This window comes from Vespa crabro, chromosome 18 (genome assembly GCF_910589235.1).
Source record: "Vespa crabro chromosome 18, iyVesCrab1.2, whole genome shotgun sequence".
In the NCBI taxonomy this organism is placed as follows: domain Eukaryota; kingdom Metazoa; phylum Arthropoda; class Insecta; order Hymenoptera; family Vespidae; genus Vespa; species Vespa crabro.
The window spans coordinates 4,876,029-4,902,140 of NC_060972.1; the positions used below are offsets into that span (position 1 = coordinate 4,876,029).

At 39.1% G+C, this 26,112-nt stretch overlaps 1 protein-coding gene across 1 annotated transcript in view; it reads left to right on the forward strand.

Moving 5' to 3' along the window:
- The first annotated feature begins 209 nt into the window (after positions 1 to 209).
- LOC124430344 (lachesin-like) overlaps positions 210 to 26,112 on the forward strand; it is a 50,839-nt gene continuing 24,936 nt past the window's right edge. The window contains exon 1 of the mRNA XM_046976756.1: positions 210 to 1,245. Within this exon, the coding sequence (XP_046832712.1) occupies positions 1,050 to 1,245 (196 nt within the window). The 5' untranslated portion in view covers positions 210 to 1,049. The remainder of the gene's footprint in view (positions 1,246 to 26,112) is intronic.

A 26,112-nucleotide genomic window follows, 5' to 3' on the forward strand; every position in this document is an offset into this window, starting at 1 on the left:
CGACGGCGGTTGGCGGTAGTAGTGGTGGTGGTGGTGGCGGTGCTCCGAGGAGTCGGAGGTGGAGAATTGCCGAGCGTACTCAGTACTCCGAGGCTTTTGAAGAGCAGGCAGGCAGCAGTCTACGGCCCGGGACAGAGGGACCAGGACCGGCCTCGAGAGAAGGAGGAGGTGGTGCGCGGTGGTGGTGGTGGTGGCGGAGAGGAGAGGAGAGGAGAGGAGGAGGAGGTGGAGGCCGAGAATTTCTCTCTCGTCGTCGTCGTCGTCGTCGTCGTCGTCGTCGTCCTGCGAGATCTAAAACCTATAACGAACTATCCTGCTCGTTCTCGTATATTTATTCGCGCGAGATAGAACCAAACCGGACGATTCTTCTCTCTCTGGTACAAACAAGAGAGAGAGAGAGAGAGAGAGAGAGAGAGGAATAGCGTGTTTTTGTCGTGTGCTCGTGACCTTGAGTTAGAGTTTGCTCTCTTCGGTCTAGCGTTTCGCGTGGTTATCACGTTGCCTCGTGTCATCGTTCGCTTCCTTTCCGTAAACTCGTCGATTGTCTCTCGCCGAGAATAAAAGAAGATAGAGGCAAGGATAGAGGCGCCGGAGGCAGAAAGCAAAAGCGAAAGAAGCGGGAAGCTTCAGGCGGCAAGCGCGGTGAGGTTAACCGCGTACTTCCTCGTGGAGGTAGTCGAAGACAAGCGGCGAAGGAGATGTGCGGAGTCGTTTGGCCGGGAGCTGCACGGAGCACGTGCCACGCACGCAGAAGGCGCTCCAGGCGACATCAGGTGCGCTAATCCGGGACGCAAGAGGGGAAGTAAGAGAGAGAACGTTCAATCTGTCGTCTCCTTCCCAATTCCTCTTTCTTCCTTTCTCTCTCTCTCTCTCTCTCCTCCTCCTCCTCCACCTCCTCCTCCTCCTCCTTTCCCTCCCTCTCCTTCCTCCTTCTTCCTTTCTTTTTCATATCCGCGCGAATCTCAATTTTTCGATCGTACGATCCTTCTCCTCCCTCCAATTCGTCGATCGGTGAATCGTTCTCGAGTGTCTCGAGTGTGAACTCAGGAATGAGTGGGCAAACTTGTCGTTCTGTTGGTGCTCGTAACGTCGAGGAGGAAGCAAGAGGTGACAGGACAGTCCAGATGATCCTTGTGCTCGCGGCTATCGTCACATTCTTCGGCGTCGATGGCATTGGACACGCCGTCGTTGCCGCTTATCCTGCCGTTGGGCACGTCTCTACCGGCAAAACGGCATTTCATCAAGGTACGTACGATTACAATTTACACGGTATTTACTATCCTAATTTCCTCCTTTGCTCTCTCACGTTTTACGTATAAACGGGATAAGCGGGAAATTGTCGAGTACTTTGATTCGTTGTAGAGATAGCTTTCCCCAAAGAAAGTATCTCGAACTATACCTTCAAATAGTCGGAATAGTTTGCTATATAAGATAGAAACAGAGAACTCGCGAAGCTACAAAGTTACCTTGTTCCTGGTAATTCGTGCGAGAGAGAATTCCTTTTCATCTCTTTGACGAGAGCTCGTCGAACAATTTTGACGTTTGTTCGCGACTTATCGAATTTCACGGATCCGATCTAAGATCAGGTATTCTTTCGATGCTTCTCCGTTTCTCGAGTGATCTCTCTCGGTGAAAGAAAAATTTGATTAAAAAATTTCACGAGTACCTAATATATAGAGGCATGTTAAATTAAATTATCATATCTATTTATTATTAATGACGTAATGCTTTCTTCATTGTCTTCTTAATTGTCTCATTTATATCGACATATATCTCAATTAATTCTATAGATTTGTGCGAAGATGATAAAAATACGAAGCACGAATATAACTTCTTCCGTCCAATATCCGAGCCAATAATTCGATTCAAAAGATGCGAATGGACAACGAGCTAAAATTCTCGTATAGTTTTCTTTGGTAGGATTGAGCCTCTCCGAAAAAATAGTCACATCGATGATGCACGTAGAGAGTGCCCACGATGCAGAATTTTTGTTCACTCTAATTCACGTAGGATAATCAAAGTCCCATTGTGCGAATAGGATAACGTGTGCTACGTCGACCGAGTGGAAGTCTGAGTTTCGAACGAATGAACGAATTAAACGTAGAGCGCTAGCTCAAAGAATTAAAAGCGCGTAAAAACGATCGTGCGTTGACAAATCGCATTTATGTTGTTGATAACGATTGCAATGAGATATAAAGACGGAGTCTTTTCTATTTCCCGAATATCGGGAAATATATGGTAAACGTGTATTGACAAGTTGAAAGGTAGAAAATGAATTTTTGACGTACCATTGGTAAATGTCTATCGATGCTCTCGAAATTTGATAGTTTTTCGATGGTGACTCTCTCTGTTTTACTATTTTTCTGTCACCCCGTCATCGGTGAAACCAGCTAAATCTTGGCGCGTACGAGCCTTCGTGTCATCAACGAACCGTGAGATAATATAAACGTGCTGTTCTCTTCGATTGAGCGAGAATTAAACATTGAAAATTGTATTACTTTTTTATATGATAGAAAGTGTCGTTGACGCACGAATAAACAAGAGTCGACTAAATATCAGAGACTTGGAATGCATATCTATATATATATACATATATATATATATATATATATACACATATATACATATATATATTTTTATATATAGTGTAATAAATTTTGAGAAACGCGCGAAATAGAAACGATCGCGTCAGAGCAGAATTATCACAGGAGAGCGTTAAGCGATCGTAGGGACGAGCGTAGATTTATCGTAGATAAGGAAGAAAAAGGGAAAACGAAGAAAAAGATATAGAGAGAAAGAAGATGGAGGAGGAGGGAGGGGGAGGGGGAGGGGGAAAGAGAAATAGAGAAAAAGAATTCCAAGCACTCGAGTCCCCCGTGGCGATCGTTCAACCCTTCGACGCTTTAGTTCACCAGCAAAAAGTGATTTCGTCGTTGGTATACTTTTTACCGGAGAGAGCAAGACGCGCCATGTGGCGTTGCTTACTATATTTTCCGGAGTCGAGTGCCAATCTGACGAGCCTTCCTTTTATTCCTTCTTTTTTTCTCGTTTCGTGCACATACTCGTGCACGCATCTACATACCTATATACGTATATACGTGCTTCGCGAACGTAGATGACATAGAAACGCATCTTCACATATTCGCCTTCTCTCTGATCGTTACCTTTCTTTTTTCTTTCTTTTCTTTTTTTCTTTGGCTGCTTCAACGTTTCGTACTTGTTTTCCGCAAGCACGAGAACCTATGTACATACATACGTGTCATATACACGCGTTACACGATGTATATCTTTTCCTGAACCACCTTGGTGATACAACCAACAAAATAACGATGAATCATTAGAAGAGCTATCGTTAATACGTTTGAAATAGTAGATATTTGTTTAAAAAATTTCTTTTACATTCAATGAAAAAGAAAAAGAAGGGAGATCTTCGTTTATAATTGTCAACGAGGTTTCGTTCATCGAAACGAGCAAAAATAATAAAGTACAGGATCAGAGATGAAAGCAACACAATGGCAATCGTAAAGGAGATACAAACTGGCGGATCGTATGCGAAGCGACCTACTTACACAGTGGAGACAGCCTAACAGACGTTGGAATTCGTTATTAAGAAAACTTTCCAGTTTCTACGTCGAGTATGAATTTTGCGATTCGCTAGAAGAACGCGTAGTACACCGGCTGACAGAGCGATTTGTTTTCTACCTATTTGCCCCCCCCCCCCTCTCTCTCTCTCTCTCTCCCTCTGACGTACCTAGCTCTCTTTACCATCCTGGACGGGAAGAACGATCGATCACCTTTTTGCCGAATGAAAGAATTAATGGGAGTTAGTGTACGCGCTAATGACGCGAACCGTACGTACTTTCTCGACGTCGATTCGTTTAACCGAAGTGCGGACGAATCGACGAGAAGGAACGTTCGAGTGGTATATCAGGCAAAGTTTAAATCGTTTTATTCGCCTTTTGCTTCCTCTCGATCATTCGGACGTCTTGTAAGATTCGAAAAAAACTTAACTCGAGATTATGATTTAAACGAACGTTTCATTAAGATCCCTCTGGAAATGGTTAATTATTCGTTGGCTTTGTTAATCGAAAGAGTCGATTGGACGATAAAATGAAAAATAATTTATAGAGTATAATAACTATTATATAACTATTAATGTACATTCAATAACGAGAATGATTCTATCAAAGTTCTATCTCCTCGTTATCGTCTTATTAATTGTGTTGTTGATTTAAAGTTTATCATAGTTCTATCCAATGTATACGGGATCGACGTGTTAAAAACGAATGACGAGTCTCGTAGAGAAGGTTCCGTTTCGAAGGTAAAGTTGTCTTTTTCCGGCACGTCGGATCCTATCGCAAAACTGTCATCTTTCGTTCACCCCTAGCAGCTATACCAAGAGCCGAGAGAGCGATCGTTTCCGAAAGGATCATTGACGATCGTCGACGCTCGAGGAAGATAAATTTAATCTCAATAGTGTGCCTTAGATACGTGCGAGAAATCGAACGTCGATCGAAAGAAATAATTTTTCAAATTATTTCATATCTCAATGTAACGATATTATAATATATTTATCGTTATTCCCTAATAATACGAGTAAAATACATTTAATAGAGTGCAATGACGGGATATAATCTATGAACAACATGAAGGGAAATACGAATAAAACTACATATTGCCCGTAATGATTAAATAATAATTACAATGATTTTCGCTTATTATATGATCCTTCGAAATAATGAATCTTCCCCAATGAACTTACGGGCTCGTTGCCCGTTAGAGGTATTAAAGCCCACAGGCGTTGTTTGTAATAATCGATGTTTCGGCATATTTGTCTTTCAATTAATCGATCTTTCATTTAATCATGGCTGACGTGTTTCATTTATATCCCGGCAATAGTCATAACAGGCCCAATTTTGTATAGTTTCTTTCGCATAAGAAGGAAATAATTTGAAATATTTAAAGTTAATAGAAATTGTCGAACGATCGATTTCCAATTGATTTACCAAATACAACTTAGTTTCTAAGGGCGAATACGTCTGGTTGACTATAATTAATCATCCTCTTGTTGATCAATTAATGAATCCTTTTACTTTCAGCGGCACGTATAATCCGTTCACGCACGCGGCCAATTCGCAGAAAGCTTAGGACGAAAATAACGTTTTGCGAGAAGAACGCGCTACTTCGTTCAGGCCGACACACGAACTCGATCGATCATCGTATTAATTACTTGACACGTTGGCATACACGCGAGCTCTATTTTTTATTATCGTAAAAACTTAATGCGGTTATCGTTCATGCACGATCAACGAAATCGTTACTACTTTTCAAACGAACAATAAGACGTTATTATATATATATATGATATATATATATATATATATATATATATATATATATATATATATATATCAGTCTGAATTATCTCGTTCGTTTTTTTCAATCTTTTTTATCTCTTTCTTTTTCTCGTATTATTCTTCTTTTTTTTTCTAGATCGTATAGAATCACGTATTTTTATATATTTATCGACGCCAAGATTTTTCACCAGTCCAATCGGTATTACCGAATATTTTTTTAAAATGGGCGAAAGAAAAACTTGTTATTGCGATAGCATGCCATTTTTAATGGACTCGTTACGCCGTTAGATGCTTTTCGCGTTTAATTATCTCGATTTACCGGGCAAAAATGTTGACATCGCGACGGCGATAATTTCAGATTTCAATGGAAGTTTTACCTTTAGAGACTGCTCGAGAGAATAGACTCGTTAGCTGAACTCGGACGATTACAGGCTTATGAATTAAACTCGCGCACGCGTGTGTGTCCACTTTTTCTATTTCCTTCACATCTTTTCTGTTCTTTCGACTATCTACTGAAATATCAAAAGTTTTAATTCGAACTAATGCTGTACATGTAATCGTTTCTCTTTCGTCGATCCGTTTAGCCAAAATCCGAGAGAAATTCTTTTTCTTTTTTTACCGTAAAAACCCTGCTAAAAAACAATCATAAAATGGAAGGTAAACGAAATAGGAATTTTATTAAGAATCACAAGAATGGAATTTTTCGAGCTGCTTTCCACACAAGACAATGACAAGAAAAGACCCTATTGAAAGTGCGCGAATCTATTTTAAACGTCCACGAGATCAATAATATTAGAACATGTACTCTTCTTTGGAGAATTGGAAAACTATCTAATATTGTAATGAAATATTTCGATGCTGTCGTTCGCAATTGCCTTTTATACTCATTCTCTCTGTTACGTTCTTATTGCTTCACACGTTTATCTGTCTTTTGTTTCGTAAGATTTCCTTTCTTTCTTTTTCTTTTTTTTCTTTTAGGTTTTTTTTTTCTTTCTTCTTTTTTCTTTTTTTTTTATAGTCTTTTCAACACGTCATCTGTATATATATGTATATAGATATATATCGGACACACAACGGAAATAGAGAAACCGATAAAAATTTTGCCGATCAAAGCGCTGCAGAAATCTCGATTGCAATTTTTCTACGTTCTCGCGAAAATTTCGTTTTGTTTTTGCAGCGAACAAACATAGAGGAGGCTCGTGATCGCATATATTTTCGTTTCGCAATGGTAACCGTATATGAAACGCGTAGGATATATTCGCGACGTGGTGGGATAAAAAAAGAGGAAAAGAGAGTAAAAGGGTGGAAAGGGGGAGGGGGGCGGTGGAAAGTGGGAGGAAAAGGGTAGAAAGGGAAAAAAGAGAGGGACCGAGAGATAGAGAAAAAAGGAAAAAAAATTGGTCCGAGTCTGTTTCGCGCGCCGTACAATTTTCCGGTTCGATGTGAGGTCGAACGTGATGTTTCGCCCGAGGTGTTCGCACGTTTTCTCCCTGCAACGTTTCGCTGCCTTCCTATCGTATACACCACCGTCTCTGTTCTCTCTCGCTTCATCTTTCACTCGTTATCCCGTGCACAGTTTCCCCTCCTTACCTACTTGCAGCGTCTCTTCTTCGTTTCTCTTCGTTTCCCTCGTTCCTCTCGTAGCTACGGTCTCATAGAGCTCGCACACACATATCGGCCGAAGCACGATTGCAGGAGTGACTGATTTGGGTTACATCAGCGTTGCAATTCCAGAAGGCTCGTCGTCGTAGTCGTAGTCTCGGAAACGACGACAGCTATATTAGAATGCGGATAACGATGAAAGAGCGCCAGAGCCAAAACTCGGTCCGGTGATTGAGTCTCTGTCCCAATTACAAGATTAACGCCTACGTCGGAAAAAACCTACCTATCTTTTTCTATCCCTTTTCTCTCTCTCTCTCTCTCTCTCTCTCTCTCTCTCTCTCTCTCTCGTTACTCGTTCGCCGCGTTTCCGATAGCCTTTGATATCGTGTAACGACCGCAGCTGAATCTACCGTGTGACTTCGATTGGTTATGAGGACTACGTGAAAGAGAGGAATGCGATTGACAACCTCTTTTGTCTCTTTTCTACTATTTCTCTGTTTATTTGGACAATTTTTATTTAATTTCTTTCGTGGTTATTTATTGAAACGTACCTATCGACAAATTCTATTATATTATTAATCTGTATATCTTCTGTATATCAAAGAAATTGGGTTGAGCCCGTTCGACAGGTTATCATTTATTTTTGCAAATTCATAATAATGCCATCAACGTAGTTATTACTTAATGACGTCGATTTTTCGTTTATGAAGAATTCAATAGATCGTTACTATATGATTATGCAAATCCGCAAGAAAAGAAAAAAAAAAAAAAAAAGAAAAAAAACTATTCGGCTTAGAACGAGCCGTGGAGCGCGTGAGAATGCCCCAATATAAACACATGAATTGTGGAGTTCACGCGAGGAGAAACTAGATAGAGAATATCGGAAATGGTATTACAGAGACTGGCAGTATCCGTTTGGCATCGGCGTTGGATAGGACGTTGGATAGAACGTGGGTGGGTGGCTAGGTGTAAGACAGATTTAACCCAAAAAATTCCATCGTTGGATCGAACGAGCTTCGCACGATCCGGCTTTTAACTCGGCGACAAGGGAATCGATGTTCGCTCGAATTACTCCGCATCGAGGCTCTTCTCCGAAGGACTCCTCTTGGTATTCCCTAAGCCATTTAAGCCTCTACGATTAGATCAACGAATCGATTATTTTTTTCTTTTTTTTTTTTTTTTTTCTTTTTTTTTTTCATCGACGACGACGGAAACAACGTGTTCGACGATCGAATAAAGTTGAATCAAAATGAATAATAATTGATACTATAAAAATTCTGCGATCGATAGTAAAGGAGATCATCCCGATAATGTTCGATTTCCTCTCGAAAGGACAAAAGTAAAAGAATTATCTCGAAGGCGTTAAATTCTCGTTCGACGACCATCATTGAAATTAATTTTGCTGAGCTTTCGACATGTCCCTTTTTCTCTTCCCCGAAGAGGTCGCCTCGATCGTTTATTCCTGCGGAAGATATAACGGCCCTTTCTTCGATTCTCGAAGGGAAAGATGATTACGTTGGAAAATGCAGGATTTTCGTGCCGACGGACGATCCCAGACGCCCGTAGTACTATAGTTGCTAGACTACGAGGAGGTGAAGTTGAAATACGAGCCAGGTGGTCGACCTTATCCGATGCTCTCGTGCTCCTTTAAGCTCCCGCCACGTCTACAAATGCGCCCTCTGCCTAATTCCTTCCTCGGGGATTCCGCGATACGTCTGGTGACGAAGACGAGAGGACGAAGAAGAGGAAAAAGAAGAAGAAGGAGACGACGACGACGACTTTGCAGCGACACGGCACGACGCGACGTCGACGAGTTAATGGAAAGAAGCGTTAAACGTTTCTCCGCTCGGTACCTTTTCCTTCGGCTTTTCTCGCTAAACTCTCACTGCCTTATCTTATCTCTCGGCCGGTCTTTCCAACTTTTTCCTTCTTCTTTTCTTCGCTCCGCTCGTCGCTTCTTCACGCTCGTCTTGATGTGGAATCGGAAAGACGCCTAAAGGGTTTTTTTTCTTTTTTCTTTGAATTCTCCAAGCGTCGGGTTTACTCTTTCGATTTTTCTTTCTTCTTTTCCTTACAGAATGAAATGCAGAGGCGCATTGAACGAACGATACGGTTTCCAACCATTACCACATTGATTTTTAAACGATAACAATTTCGAATATGGTATATCAGTTTTATTTAACTCATCGAATCGACTGCATTTGTATTTTCGCACAACTTGTTATTAGGCCTAACAAAATTGATAGGCCTAAATTTAATCTAACGATGGATATATATATATATATATATATATATATATATGTATGTATGTATGTATGTATATATGTACATATAGGGCATGCTAGATGCGCGAAAATCCATGTTATTTAAAATTAAAAAGAAAATAAGTAGGCGTAATGTATGGGGACGAGTAAACTCGTCGAAAAGTGACCATCATCCGATATAAATATTACGTAGTATCGATCGATCGAAGAAACTGCAATAGACGAGAGATAGTTTCGCGTCCCGTAAGAACCGAAGAACGACGCCGAGTGATCAAAAGGAAGGATGGATTACGTCGAGCCCGATAAAGTTAGGTGATACGCTATGAAGTATATTGCATTTAGCGCTTAAGAAAGATAATGCGTTATTATTACGTTGGGAGGCTAGCATATTCGATGAGACAAGTAATTTATAGACAAGCGGGGAATCGCTTTCGAAGAGGTGAGAGGTAAGGAATATTTTTAATTAATCTATGAGCGAACGAATGAACGAACCAACCAACTTTACTACGAACTTTCAGAGAAATAGATACGTATTCGTTCTGCCAATGAGAAGAAGGATTATCAAATAATCATCACGGTTTCTACGCGAACTTTGTTCCGTCCAAAGTATATAAGAAAGAAAAAGGCGCAGAGAGAGAGAGAGAGAGAGAGAGAGAGAGCACATTTCCCATCTCTCTCCTCTCTACCGGGTCTTTGGCCGGTTTCGTGACGGAGGTCAGAGTTCGGCTAATTTGTTCTTATGGGATTTCCTGATACATCGGGGAGCATATCGCGTGGACCGGTTAATGGAGGGGAAAGTTATCCGCTGGGACAATGGGACTTCTCGTTAGGTCGCTCCTTTAACCGTTTCGCTAAACTCCGGTGACGTCTTCAGCTTAAAGTCCCACCGGATGAGCTGTCACTTCTCTCTCGCTCCCTCTCCAACGTTCATCGTCTTCGTCTCTCCTTCGGTCCCTTTTCCTGTCGTTTTCCTTTTAACATTTCTCCTTCTCTAGTTCATCATACATTCCATTCGGATAATTGAGAAATCCTTGGAGTAACCTTACGTCGTTGGAGAAATTTTCGACATGGTCTACCTGAGCTGTCTTGGTTTTCGCCGCTTCCCTTTACCTCCCTTCTCCCTTTCATCGTCAGATATTACTCGGTGAACGGTACTAATCGCACAACGAGCACATCCGGCTTTAATTAGTCTTCCTTCGTTGGTGATCGAGCGTAAACCGCGTTTGTTCCAACTCCGATCTATATGCATCTACGTATGTACGTAGATACATATATATTGCCTTCGACAGTTTCCGCGTCGCAAGGAGTCGATTGGTTTTAATTAATTTCGCGATAGCCACTTGTACCAGCTTTCTACGATGATAGGGGGAGAGTGAGTATCGAATCGTCGACATTCGACGAATTTAGCGATCTTGCCGGTATATCGAGGGAGATTAAGTATATCCCTTTGGATCGTTATATTCCAGAGCGAATAACGATTAATCCGATCGTAAAGCGTCCATCCTTCGTAACCTTAATGTTCGTCCGTTTCGCGTTTATGACACGAGTACGATAAAATTAAATTTCCTGGTTAGAAAATTACGTGTTGGAATAGAAACATTTGTAAATGTTTCAACTTTCAGGAAATAGTTCTTTGCGTTGAAAACGAGTTCACGAATGTTTTTCCCTTTTCTTTTCTATCTATTTGCATCTACTTGTCTCTCTTGTTTCTTTTTTCTTTTTTTTCTTTTTTTTTCTTTTTTTTTTCTTCTTTTTTCTTTCCGACGAGTCTTCTCGGCGAGTCTTCCAAGCCCGAGGTAGATACCTTCGTCTTTCCGCGGTAAGAACGTAATCTGTTTAAAAAGTCGAATGTCTTCTGATTTACACGCTCGTTTCCTGTATTCCCTTCGGGAAGTCTCCCAGGAGGTCCGAGACGAAGTGCGAGGCGGAAGATTTGCGAGGAGAGAAACTTTTACGAAGGAGGAAAGATTAAGGGATGCCGGCATCCACTCTTCCATATCTTCGAGTTCATTCGTCGTTTCGGTCTTTACGGCACCTTAAAAAGATACTTTCGAAATGGCCGGATCCAGACAGATGCACGCGCAACCAAGGAGAGAGAAAAAGAGAAGAGGTAAGCAACGCGACGACGAGCGCTCGGCTACCAAAACTTTCTGATCAAACTTTTATGGGGTGGAATAGGGTCTCGGGATAGGAGGGAATCCAAAATTAATTACCTTCGTTCAACCTTATTTTGACGTAATTAAATTTCATGAAAACGAGGAAGCGAGAAAAAACAAGAGGATGGAGGAGAAATAAGAACAAGAACGAACGGAACGGACGAAGAAACGAGAGAGTAGCAGAAAACGCGCTGGTTAATCCCCCGTTTCTTTGATTTGGAAGAAAACTCGGCGAACTTGAAACGCTGGCTAATTAGATAGCCTTCCTCTCTTACTTCCCCTCTCCCACTCTCTCTCTCTCTCTCTCTCTCTCTCTCTCTCTCTCTCTCTCTCTCTCTCTCTCTCTCTCCACACGATAGGCTGTCCGCGGATATCTTGATGATTAATTTTCCTTTAGCTCTGGGGATACGGAACTGACTCTCGTATTTGGTTCATCATATTTTTCATTGGCAAATCTTTGCTCGGAATTCCTTTCCTGCTTCGTTTCCACCTCTCTGCGACGTTATCTTATTAATGGAGTTAATCAAACTTAGATACGAATCCCAATTTTCGTTTTACGAGTACCTTTTATTTTAGAGACGAAAATAGCAGTAGACGAAAATAGAAGCATATACGTAGTAAATACGATATATTTCTTACTTTGTGGAGACGCTTATATCATTTCACATATTCGATAAATATACTAACGTGTTTAATGACTCGAGAACGGATGGTATACACAGGAACGTGCGCAATTTTGCATTCTATTTTATCGTGAGTGCCTTCGAAGATCATAGGAAAGGGAAACATTTAACGGTATTGGTAGAGTTAAGTGTATATGTGTATGCGCCTTTGGTGCATGTATGCAGACCGAACGCATGCCGCATCGAGGCTCGGCACACACGAATGTGCCGCAATTTTTCTAACGTAATTTCGAGCAACATGCGCGTGGCACATCTCGTTACAACGTCGGCCGATCGATTCACTATAACGTTACAAGAAGCCCTCCCGATTGGCTTTTCCTATAAGTTCTCACGCGCATTCGCGATCTTCAAACGATATACCTATATATTATAGTATGTCACCTGATTTCCATATTCGCGCGCAAAAACCCGCTGGAATAGGTAATTAGGGTCGAAACGAGCCTGGAAACGAACGTTCTTCCTTTCTACGTTATTCCTCTTTCTCCCTTTTCTATCTATTGATCTCTCTCTCTCTCTCTCTCTCTCTCTCATCTCTTTCATTTGCTCTCATTTTCTCTTATCGGCCTCGATCGTGACACGCCAGCGTGGAAAATCATTTTTTAGCAGGGAATTTGTGGCAAGGCAATTTGGCCCACTCTCTCTTTCTTTCTCTCTCCCTCGCTCGCTCGCACGCCTGCTTTGCAGTTCTTCTTTTATCGTTCAACCTATACTCTCTCTTTTTCTTTTTAATGTGAATTTTATGACACGTATTTTCGCGCTACACGCTTTTGCTTTTTATTCGATGTTCGTCGCGTGCAAATTTTATATGCGCACTTTTGCAGAGCAAATGCGTACGTTTCTTCGTGACCAGCCAACGTTCTATGCACCTGGATAAGTCTCTACGTACGTAAGCTCGTATATATATATATATATATATATATATATAAAGAGAGAGAGCGAATAAAGAAGGAAGGTGATATGCCGAAGAAGGTGATCCCGAGCCACGCGAGGGTCATTCTAAGTACACTTATCCAGTGTTTTCTCAAAGGGCGCTTCTTCTCGAACGTTCCATAGTCGTTCGAGCGACGTTCTCTCGGTTATCGCGTCGTATAGCTTTATCGAACTTTCGTCCAGGCGATTTTCCCTTGGAGGTTATGGTCAAGCACATCGTCGACTTGCGAGATCAACGACGAAGGGGAAAGTTCTTCCTCCCCGTATATCTTACTCCACGTTATTTATCATCTTCCGGCAGAACGGTCACATTTTTCTTTTTTGTTTCCTAATTAACTTGGACGTTATCTCGTCACGATAATGAGAAGAAGACAATAAAGTTTTATCTATTTTCTCTTATTTAACGGCGTGCGACAAATAGCAAGGTGTCATGTTTAAATAGCGTCACGAAGTTTCGAGTATTACAGTACCAAAGGCAAACTAAGCCTCAGATTTCTGGAGCAGAGTTACATTAGCATGTCCCTTCCGTATGGCAAAGTTACAAGCGTGATATTTTACGAAAAGCGAGCTCGTACTCCGTGAAAGTGCCGCGCGTTTCTCAAAAGTGAAGAAATAAACGTGACTGCGAGAAAGAGAGAAAATGCAGTGATAAAGTATTATGATCAAGTCGAAAAGACGGAAAAGAAAATTAAAATGATAGAATGAAAATTGAACAAAATGTATTCGATCAATTTTCGCGATAATTATTTTTCTTTTTTTCCAAGCCTCTTAAGAGCTTCTCTTCTCGTCTGTCGTCTGCAAAATTGAAGAAAATTCTCCCATCGTTGATTCTCCAGATGCATGTAGCTCCGATATTAACGCGATAATCCATTAATTTTCGTCGATATCTCAGCACGGAGATCGTGTCTCCCGAGTTGAACGCGCACGAGAGACAATTAAACCCGTCTAAGAGACACATCGCGACAGTAATTCTGTGACAGTGATTTGACGACGGTGACTAAGGGTTGAATCAAGCGGCCCTCATCGTCGTTTGAGGCTCCGATGGAACCTTCGTGAGAAGACCGATGTATATTCCTGTACCACATACATATGTATCTACGTATCTATATAGGAGATACGTTTCACCAGTATCCTATTCGATCGTGATAATTTCATTATAAATAAGCATCAGGAATTTCTTCTTCGATAAATAAGCTTTTGAAATCGAACTAAAGAAACCCTTTTACAAAGCAAAATGATTGGAATAATTCAAGAATTAAAAGGAAACGATAGGATCCATTGTATTTCGTTGGAATCAATCGTTTTGCAACAAAGCGTCGGTATGTAGGTATCAACGTACACGCGTACTCGAGTTTTACCATTAAAGAACAAAAGGAAGGAATTTATTGGGCGTGCAACGTGCCTGTTTGAACGCCAGCACTCGCGCTCAATTTTTATTCGTTTCATGAATATTAAGAGGAGGAAGAGGAAGGCAACGAAAGCGATGTGCGTTTATACACCCGTTGATAGATGTATGTAGATAGAAATAATATATAACGCGCGCGCCCTCACACACACAGAGGAGTTAGGGAAGCTTGACGGCAGATAGAGCAACGGTAATGCACTCCTCAACACATGCACGACCGAAACAAATCGGCCACTTATCGTGGGCTCGTTTCGAGCGCTCTTCACTGCCGTATGAACACCTCCCCACTCGAGTTGCTTTTTTTTTTGTCTTCCTCGATTAATGACTCGCGACTACGTTTATCCACTCGAGAGCTGGCTCATCCGTAGACGCGACTCTCTTGTCTCTCCTCCTCCACTTGCTCATCTTCCTTCTCCTCCTCTCTTTTACTCTTCTCTCATTTCCTTGCCCGGATGCATTGTAAAACCTTGGTAAGAAGCGAGCGATGTCAGCTCAGAGCTCTTGGCTATTTTTCTTCTTTTTCTCTCTTTTTCTTTTCTTCTTCTTTCTCCTCGCCTCTTTCTCTTCGATTGTTTTTCTCTTACAAACGTTCCACCTCCTTCCCTTCCCTACCACGTCTCTTTATTCGCGACAGATGAGAGACATCGAAACGACGGCTTTTAGAAGAAAGTTGCCGACCCGAAGAAACGTCGTGTCCTTGGTGGCTATTCACAAAGAATAGGGAAAACGTAACAGCTATTGCGATTAAAGATGATATGAAAGGGTGAGAGAGATAAAAGATTGTCGAACGGTATACTCCTCTCATCCATATCGAAACTCCGAGCATGATTTTACCTTGATCTACGAGATTTTCAAATAACATGTTTTTATTAAAATTTAGATACGTTTGGATCTTATTAAATGTTCATAACTTGATTTATTTTTCATGATCATTTATTCTTGCCAAACACGAGTGGAAATATAATAAGTAAATCAAGATCCTTAAAATACTTCTTCAGCTTTCATTGAAAACTTTCTACACACAATGCCGCGACTACTCGACTCTTCTCTTCCAGAGGATTTGCTCCGACGATATAGTCCGACGGTCGGACTACTTTTCAAGATAGATCTTGCATTTTAGTCGACGAGGTAAGCAGACGGTACAGTTGAAAGCTGCTTCTTCAACGCGTGCATTTTAAAGATTCTGTTCAAATATTTCGTCAACTCGACGCTGTCTTGTAAAAAGTCTAAAGTAAGAGAGAGAGAGAGAGAGAGAGAGAGAGAGAGAGAGAGAGAGAGAGAATGTTTATACGTATTTTCTATTACTTCTTTCATATTAATTCAAAATAGAATTTTTATTATGATCTTGTTTTCCACTAAAAGTCTGAAACTAACACAAGTAAATTTCCAATAAACTCATTGTTAGAAACTTTGTGAAAGTGGAACGCTATGTGGTAATCAACAATTCTTGTTTCTGGCAGGATTTTACTCTAAACCAGCGAATACGAGTTTCATCAAAGTTCTTAGGGTTCTTATTTCTTTCGATATAGCTAATCATTTTCTCCGTCGTTTGAAAAGACTTGGAAAAGCGTGCATTGTCATACAAAATTAATTGTAGAAGTTTTTGCAAATTAATGCGTCATTAACTAACGAAAATGTCGAAAAGAACTCTTAATGATTTTACGAAAATTGCAATAAATCTTGTTTATTATTAAACACTGTCTGTATTTTTCAATCTCTTAAGGATTATTAAATTATATTAAATTTACCTGCTTAGGAATTGAATTTCCTTTATGAAGATCAACTTACTTTAAATTTTCGTAAAGTCTGAAAAAAAAAAAAAGAATAATTCAACGAAGGATAAATATTCTCATGATAATTAATCAGAAATTTGTTCGTACGTAACCTGTAGTCGTGTCAAAGGAGCAAAGACATGAAAGGGATTATCAGAGTTTAGGATTATCATACTCGGTTACAACATGGGGAAGCTCCTTCGAAACTTGTTAATCAACTCGCGTGGATTTTCCAGGAAACTTTTTCGTCAGTCGCGTTAAAAAGAAACAAAATATAATACATCGTAAATGGAACGATCGACACAATTGCAAGAATTGCTCTTTCGCGAGAATTAAGCTGAAATTCGTTTATTATCGTCCACTAGGTACACAATTAAATCTTTCGTTGACCAGAGAAAATGGTCGGATGATTATGTGACGATAAGCGAGTTTCGTTGTACACATTCATCACGGTTTAATAACGCGTCGTACGGTATCTTTAACGGAGAATAAAACGATTTTGATATATACATGCGTCACCTCTACGACTAGATATCACGAAGTTACCTTTAACGTAGCTCGTAGGTCCAACGAGTTAATATACGATCGTGTAATTGCACCTGGTCTACGTGGACATAAGCTAGAGTACAGGAGTAATTAATTAAAACGCTGTACGTGTGTTCATATATATAAATATATAGACATACACACATACACGTATAGACACATGAAAGTACATAGATAGAAGCATAGATATGCTGTCGTTTGACCTCTTGCAAGTCTCGCGGAAGAGCCCTCGTCGACATACGGAACATATCGAAAACCACATTCTCGCGCCTTACCTAAAAGGCATCCCGATATTTTCAACCCTGGATGTGAGCTTTTCTTTGCCTCCCAACTCTTTTCTCCTTTTCCTCTTCTTCTTCATCTTCGCAAGCTTCCCTATTAACTCAACGAGAAAATAGAACGAGCTTAACGACTACGAGATCGAGCATGCTCACGTTCGAAATCTCGAAAAGGGAAATTTCCGACGGGAGATTAAAGCAATTTCGGAAATAAGTTCCTTTATCACGCGAGACGTAAATCCTCTCTCTTTTGCACTCACGTCGCAGGACTCACGTTCTTCCGTTTTCATTTTACACCGGAGAACGTGCCGGGCTTTACGTGCGTGCTTACTAGCCAGCTATGTAAATATATTGTGGATGTATGCATACACGCGAACGTACTATCGCACACGTTCGGTCAAGTAGGATCACGAAGTATGTGGACAGTTAATCACGAGAGAAAGAGATAGAGAGCGAGAGCGAGAGCGAGAGAGAGAGAGAGAGATTTGAAGTCACTTTCTTGTCAAGTCCGATTAATGACTCGTTCTGCTTACGTCTTTGTTTTCGTCTCATCTACTCGTTCCCTTTGTCCTTACACATCATCGATTTCGGAAGTCGTTTAATCCAAGCGAAACATAAGTAATCGTCTTTCGTGCTCTCAACAAGGTATTCGATTATTGGATTCTCTTTATCGGAAATAAACATTGAAACATAGTATTATTAAATCGAAAGCAAAACCAATGAGTTTCTTTAATACAATTTAAAATATGCATACGTGTATATATTTTACTTCTATTCCTATTGCATTAAAACTATGCTGACACGGGCACAAACGATATGAATTTATGTTAAAGTGGACACAGAACCAAGAAGAAATTGGTGAGTTTCTCTACTCGTTCGCTCGGTGATAACGCCTGCCATCTACACACCGCTCTCTTTCTTTAATTCCTCTTCTTTTTGCACCCTCTCGTGTGTCCCCGTGCAAGCGTATGCTCTTTTTACGAAGTCACAGAGAGCTGGATAATATAGAGCCGGTATTAACGGGTACTCTCGGCGGACACTTAATACGAAAGCCATAACGGCTCTCGCAAAATTACAGCCGAGTAAAACGCGGCACATCGATGCCACGAGACACGCGTTCCTCTCCCTTACGCTCTCTTTATTTCTCTACGGTCCTCTTACTTCTCTTTTTTTTTTCTCTTTCTTTCTTTCTTTTCTTTTTTTTTTTTTTTTTTTTTTTTTGCCTTATTGGCTCGTACCACGAAACCGTCGACTTCTCTTCTTCTCAACTTGACGTGGATTAATAGCCCGGTAACGAGCGGAGAAAATTTATAACCACACTAGAATCTTCGTTATATACATAAAAAAAAAATGTTGAACGATTTTATAAAGTGAGATAGGAAAATGAACTTTTCAAACTGTTTTGCAGGAAGATATAAAGCAGAAATAAAAATATAAAAATAATGTTTTTAATCGTTACGCGTAAGAATATGTTTGATATTTTTTTTTCAAGCTTATGGTTTTTTGTTCTTGCCAATAAAATTTTGTTGAAATGCATATTATACGTGAAAAGTTTTTCTCTCTCTTGCTTTTCGCTGAATTCTTTCATCTCCATAATAACGTTCCCTCCGTACGAATAAAATCGAATTGGACCGAATTGTTACGACCTACTTATCTTCAAATTACGAATATAAAATTTGACGTTCCGCTTGTACGCTTTCCAAAGAACCATTTAATCAAGATAATCGTTTAATTCGAATGACGTTTATCCTAGAGAACGAAGAGAAAAAGACACAGAGAACGTTTATCACAATTCGAGAAACTTTTCGAATATTGCTATTTTATTATGGATAACAATGAGAACGATCTTGTGGATCGTGGGTACGTTACATAGACGCTTAGATATATCTCGTGCTACCGCTTAATCATGGAAAAATTTGATTAGGATCATAGATCGATTCTTGCCTACGAAGTAGTTGTGCCATCGTGTTGTTCGTTGCACCGTTAGTGGATATATTCGTCGTGCAAACTTCGCTAATTTCTTGAAACCTGGAAAGTTCAGGCATCGGCTTAGTCGATACTCGTAATTCATTTCCGCGAGTTTAAGTCCCACCGTATTTAGCCGCAATACGACGGCCAGATTCGATGATACGAGCAGGGTTATAGCACTAGGGCTACCTCTGGGAGACGTAGAAACTCTGGCGTCTTGGCTATCATCCTTTTTCTGCCTCCTCTTAGAAGTTGAACGGTAATCGGGACTTTCGACGAAATCGAAAGAGAGAAATCTAAAAGTGGAGCAAGGAAGGAAGAAAGGAAGGAGGGAAAATCGATTTCGACCGACGATGATTCTTTCGTTCCTCGATTCGTGTTTCTTCTTTTTTCCTTTTCTCTTCTTAACTCAATTTACTCAGTAGATTTTTCTTTTTATCTCTTGGCCCTGGACTAACTTTTTGGCAATTTATTGATATGTGAAGAAAGAATCTCAAAACTAGACTTAGTACTCGTAAATAATCGAATAGATGATCACAATCATTTTGTTTCTGATAAGAGAGAACACCTATTACGAAATAATTAGATTAGATAAGAAATTGCTTGCAACAAATTGTTATAAATCAGAATAGACTTATGCATTAACGGACGGATTAGGCGATTGTCTTTTTTAAATAATTTTTATAAAATTCTTTAATAACGATACGTTTGGAAGAGAGTAAAAAGTTTTTCCTTCAGAACGATCATCTTCTCGAGTTTCTACGACCATTAGTTTGGCCGTAGCAATGTTACTTGAGAAACAAATTTTTAGCAAAATTATTTGTAAGAAATTATTTAGAAACAAATTGTCAGATATGAAAATTTATTCCAATTAGATATGTGGATCAGGCAATTTTCCTTTTTAAAAACTTGGTTGTACAGATTTTTTATTTATGACAAATTGTTTATAACAAATTGTTTATAACAAATTATTTATAACGAATCGCTTATAAACGAGAGTAAACTTACGGATAAGGCGCTTTTATTTTCTAAATAATTCTTTTTTTTAATTTTTTATTTATAACAAATTGTTTAAATAACAAATTCTTAATTGCAATAGGTTTTGGAGATAGTCAAAAGTTTGTCCTTCAAAACGGTCCTTTTCTCGAGTTTCTACGATTATTTCATCAGCCGTAGCGACGAAGAACAATTTCTGGCAAAATTATTGATAACAAATTATTTATAATAAATTGTTAGATAATTAAATTTATTTGTAGGCACGTGGAGTAGTCGATTTTCCTTTTTAAAAAATCAAATTGTACAAATTTTTTATTTATAACAAATTGTTTATAACAAATTATTTATAACAAATTGTTAACAACAATACGTTGAGAAGATAGGAAAAAAATTCCCGTTTAAAACGGTCTTTCTATCGAGTCTCTACGAGCATTAGTTTCGGAGATATTCCTATGTAAATCTAAAAAGTATTTTCATTAATTCTACATTCATAATTTCTTGAAAGAGGCCATTGTCCCACTGACCTACATAAATTCCTGGAATTTACGCGACTTACGCACGGTCACGTAACCAGTTTTTCTACTTACTACGTCTAGTACTCTCGTTACTACACTCGTCATGCGTATTGAAATTATGAATGGCAATCTTTCGAAGCCGATATCTTTGGAACCAGAAGTCGTAGAGACTTAAAATAAAAACCATTTTAAACGGTAAAATGTCCTCTTTTTATCTATCCATTTCAATACTGTCGTTCTAATAGAATAAATTTCGTCGATATTTCGTAAATATCCCATTTTATAAACATAGATATTTATACGATCCATTTTTACGCTCGATTTATATTACACTTTATACATATTTACTGTCATTTATAAATTTATACATTCTAAAAGCTTTTGACATTCATGATTGAAATTTGAGGGGAATAATTAAAAAGGTTACACTTCGTAAAGTCCAAAATATAACCTCTCTTTTCACAGAAAAATGTCATTCGATTAAACTGTCTTCGAATAGTATTCGTTTGGTCGCTTCTTTCCGTTCGACTTTTCTTCTCATACAAAGGAAACATATATTTACTACGACCACCCGGTATGTAGGGAATACGGCAGGAGCATCTGCTTGCAACCACCGGCATTGTCACGTTTCTCGTTTCCCCTCGAAAGCCGACGACGATGGTTCTTTCGGCGACGAAGAAAAAGCTCGGACGAACGATTACTTTGCCCTCGACTATTCCTTTTAACTTTCTCTTTCTTCGAATGACTCAATTCTCCTTTTCTCCCTCCCCTTACTCTTTCTTTCTCTCATTTAGATTTCGAAAGAAACGATCTTCCAATTTTCGAAGGTATATCTTATTAGGTACGTTTTATTGATTAAAAGAACTTTCGTTTCTTTTATTGCGAGAGAGTTCCAAAGTATTCATTTAAAGAGCCAACAGAACCGTCTATTCAGATAAATAATAGCACATGAATATTGTGAAAAATCGTCGTAAAGAAATGGAGAAGTTTTATTGCATCGAGTTCATACTCGATCCAGATTCTATGTATATTATTCTAATGCAAGAGTGGTCGTGCGTGTGGTAAATTAATTTAGAGTAACGAATCGATCGATGCTACGCAAAGTTTCGTCCCAACTTGTATGGCCAAACATCTGGTGTTTAATTAGTGATATACTAAAATACACAGGACATATTTGCGACTAGATAGTATACATGTAGTATTTCGCCGCGAGGAATATCGATAGAGTTCATTATTTATTCGATCAACTCCACATAAAATAATTAAAGAGAATTAGTATGATTTAATACACTATTCATTTTTTCTACGATAAAGAGATCATTTCTTTTTGGGTAATACGTGATATTTTACTCCTGACGCATCTAGGACTTACTATTTAATATTAAACAAGGTTCATGTTTGGCCTTTTACTAGAAATACCAAGCGAATGCCTCACGTTCTTTTCATTTGCAATTGCAACATAGTTGCTCGAGCAAGTTGATATTCCATTGAATTCATCTCAAATCTCGTTATATTAAATTAGAGGGAATATTTTTTGACTAACCAACCGCATCTCGGTGACGAACGAAATCTTTTCGACGCGATTAGTGGATAGGCGCAATTGCGCAATTACTTCCAGGCAAATCTACCTTCTTACGATATACTTTGTGGTTTTGGCTCGGTACGAATGCTCTTCTAGAGGACGAAGAACTTTGAATTCCCGTGAGAACCTGTTGCGGAGTTTTCTCTATTTTCGCTCTCTCTCTCTCTCTCTCTCTCTCTCTCTCTCTTTTTCTTCTGTCTTTCTTGCCCCTACCTGCCCCTCGCTCTCTTCCTTCCTTCCTTCCTTTCTTTTTTTATTTACGAACCGAAAAGTTCAAAATGGAAATGTCGAAAATAATCTCGTTAATTAAATCTTGAAAAGCTTCACTTTAAAGCTTTTAAATGCGAATCTGAGAAAAGGTCTGTACGTTCTTTTAGAAGAACCATTGAGAAACGAGTTCTATTGTTAACTTTACGATTTAAATAGAACTACTTCTTGCAAGTTCGAGTTGGTTCATTAATAAAAACACTTTTCTACGAATGTTACAAACGTAAGCTTGAAAGTCTTGTCTTGATTGAGTCGAAAAAATGACGAATCGGAGACGATCTCGTTAATTTTTGCATCGAATTTATTTCTTTTTCTACTTTTTGCTCTATCCAACGTGTGGTTCGTTAACGAATCATCGCGCTTGTGCGAAAAGTGAAATCAGCGCGGAATATTGGCGAATAATGGAGTATACCATATGGCAGTAACAAATTAATATCAATTTATTATCCATGTCTCTCATGTAGCAGGAAGTATTTACAGATATGATATTTACCGAATAAATACCTTCTCTCTCAAAGGCAATGTACCTACATAGAAACATGTGTAGCAGCCATGATAATAATGCTCGACCAAAGCGTGTAATAAAGGAACGCGTGTATATCGGCGTACTCGTTCAACAACTATTATTCGTTCATTGTTCGTTTCCCGTCGCGGATATAAAATTTCTTATCGAGGAAAACTTTCATCGTTTTGATGAAAATAGCAAAACTAACGAACACGATGAACGCTATTGACGATCCAAACGGTGCACACGTGACTTGTCATTTTTCAACGTATCCACGTAGAAAGAAATTTTTTTTCGTTTACCTCGCGATGACGTCACACGCAATATTATTTTTATTTTCGAGGACGAATTTCTAATAATCCTTTTATCGTTCAGCTATTCGAGCGTAGTTTTACGCTTTCATGTTTTCTCAATGAGTTTTTAATAACAAGGACTCATTAATGTTTCCACGGTTAGATAGTACGTATAGTATCAATGTAGGTTAACTTCCTAAAATATGGAAAGAAGAGAAAAAGGGTGGAAAAAGGGAGGAAAAAAGGGAAAATGTGGGAAATAAAAACAGAAGACAGTGAATTTACGTACGTCAATTTGCAGCACACTGAATGAAGCGAGAAATTTTCACTTTCAACGTGTTTACAATAGAAAACGTCGAGTACGCTGTTACTCGACAGACATATTTACTTTGTGTGTATTACCCATACAAAGCTAATATACCGTTAGGTTGTAGCTATCGATTTTCGAATTATGCGATTCTTGGAAGATATTATATTCCATACGCGGATACACATAGACGAGAAATCCTTGCATTCCGTAACTACTTACAAAGGGAATGTGACGCATTGTGTAATATATCTGAGAATTTCATACCTTTCTTTGTTGATATATCTGATTTACTCGGGGAAGATTTCAATATTGTCTCCCGATGGGAGATCGTTCACGAGCGAGCCATCCTTCGTAACGTAAGCTCGTTCGATCCCAGACATTTATTATTGTCATCTCCTATGTGGAAAAGAGTCCTAGCGAAAATGAAAGAGAAGGCACGAAGTCTTTTATTAATGCCTTTATCCGTTCAAATTATTTCAAAAAGTTGAAGAAACGTGAGCTTTATTGAGCTTTATCGAGAGGAAGGAACGTTCGGTTGAGATAATAGAGGAGAAATGAAAATGAATAAATATAGTACGTGTTAATATTAATAGAAATAGTTAGTCACAAGTCCCTTGTGACTAACTATAAAAAGGACAGGATATTTGCTGTGAAAGTGGACAGTCGTTTGCTGTGGTCCAACGTCGGCGACGTCTAGCGAAGCACGTAAAAGCGTTCTAGCCCGCGGAAAACATGGCGTCAGCTGCCGCATTTACAGCACGTACGTACCCTACCTACACAACATAGCCACGTGCAGGAGTATCAACTTTTATTGAAAGTATCCATCGACTACCTTTTCGTGGCCGAGAATACTTCGTTTTGTTCAATGGTACCTCCTCTTTCCATTCTTTGCCACCGCTGTGCTATTTTAGCTTCCCCGACCGTAATTGCCCGTTTACCACCGCAAAACTGATAAAATAGTTGGGGCAATAAAGACCATTAGCTTTGATAAATTTCTTTGAATTTCGTGAATTCAACGTCTAACGATACCAGAAAAGAAAGAGTCATTTCTCCTTTTGCTTTCGTAACAAAACATAATTTTTAACACGTAGATATAATCATTATTTTAGGAATACGTAAAATACCTTTTTTTTTTAACGTTACCCTCCCTTACACCCTCCCAATTTAGATCCAACCTAATTTGTTAAACTTTATCACGATGATAATAAATCTTATTTATCTCTCTATTTATTATATCTATCTATCTCTGTGGTCGTTGGAGCCGGACCATGGCCTATGCGAGCTTTCTTTGGGAGCTTAATCGCGCCAACTTGCGATAACTTCCTACAAGAGTAAGTCCATTTAAGCTTCGGGCAGGTCTCTTGAATTAATTAATAATCGCATAGCAAACAAGCTGATTTGGAAAGTTGTTCGAACATAATTCGTCTGAAATAATATACCGTCACGTTGTAAATTCATATTACTTGGGAGAAGCAGTTTAAATCTTTTCGAAAGGATTAGATATGATAGTTGGCCGAAGAAAAAGCAAAAATGAAGAAGAAGAAGAAGAAGAAGAAGAAGAAGAAAGGGCTCGACGCTTTTTAAAGAAACTGCATCTCAACGAGAAGTTTTATTCCGTTTTTCTGTCGGCTATCTTTCCGTTTTCCTTCTCACTCACGCGAAAGCACGTTGAATACACGACGTGTTGGGCCACGATAACTACAGAGCGTAGACTTTAATAAGTAAGCAGTGTTCACGGTGGTAAGCAGTTATCGTTCGTACTAATCACAGGTACCCATTGCCTAATATCCTTTAACAGTGAAAAGCCTGTATACATTCCATTAAACACCATTCCACGTTTCTAGAACGTACTCGTTCTACGATTCATTAATCGAATAGAATATTTCATTTAATTCGATCGATTGGTGTCGACCGTATTGGAAATACGGAGAACTTTGTGTTCCGTATTAAATTTGCATTGTAAAACCGACGTCGGCGTTGTTTGATCTTCGATCGAGTCAGCTTAGAGAGATATACGGAACGTTTAAAACGTTTAAAAACGTAATCCACACTGCAGTTCGCTCAATTTATCCTAATTACAAATAGAAAGTCACGCGATATGATCGATAGAGAAATCGAAGCTTTCCCTTACGGTATCGTACGCGTTATTCGTGAAAACGGAGGAAAACGTCGAAGCTTGACGAGAACCTGTTGCAAACCGGCGAAACGATTTATACAGGGTGGCTTTCTTCAATGCTATTTTACCATTATTCTCATCGGGAATGAAGGAATAATCGAAGGAACAAATGCAAAGGAACGATTCTAGTATTCTCAGTTTTTATTAAAAGAAATATCTTCGTTAGGGACGGTTTATATATTTTTCTCATTCGATTGACACATAAGCATTAACAATAGCAGCGTAAATAATTTTGCAAATACGTATTTGCGTCGTCCCCAGCGAATGTGTTAAATATGAATATATTTACGGTTCGTTTGTTGTAAAAAGAAACAGAAATAGTAATCTTTGTAGTCAGATGATTATCATGTCAAAAGAAATATTCTCTATTCGTTAACGTGTATAGCGTTCGTTAAGGAACACATCCTACGGAATTATTTATCGATTTATTCCGTCCGCTCGATCCTTTCCCTTATTCCTTGGTAGCAACGGAAAATCGTATCTATTTTAAGGGAAACGTGTTACGAA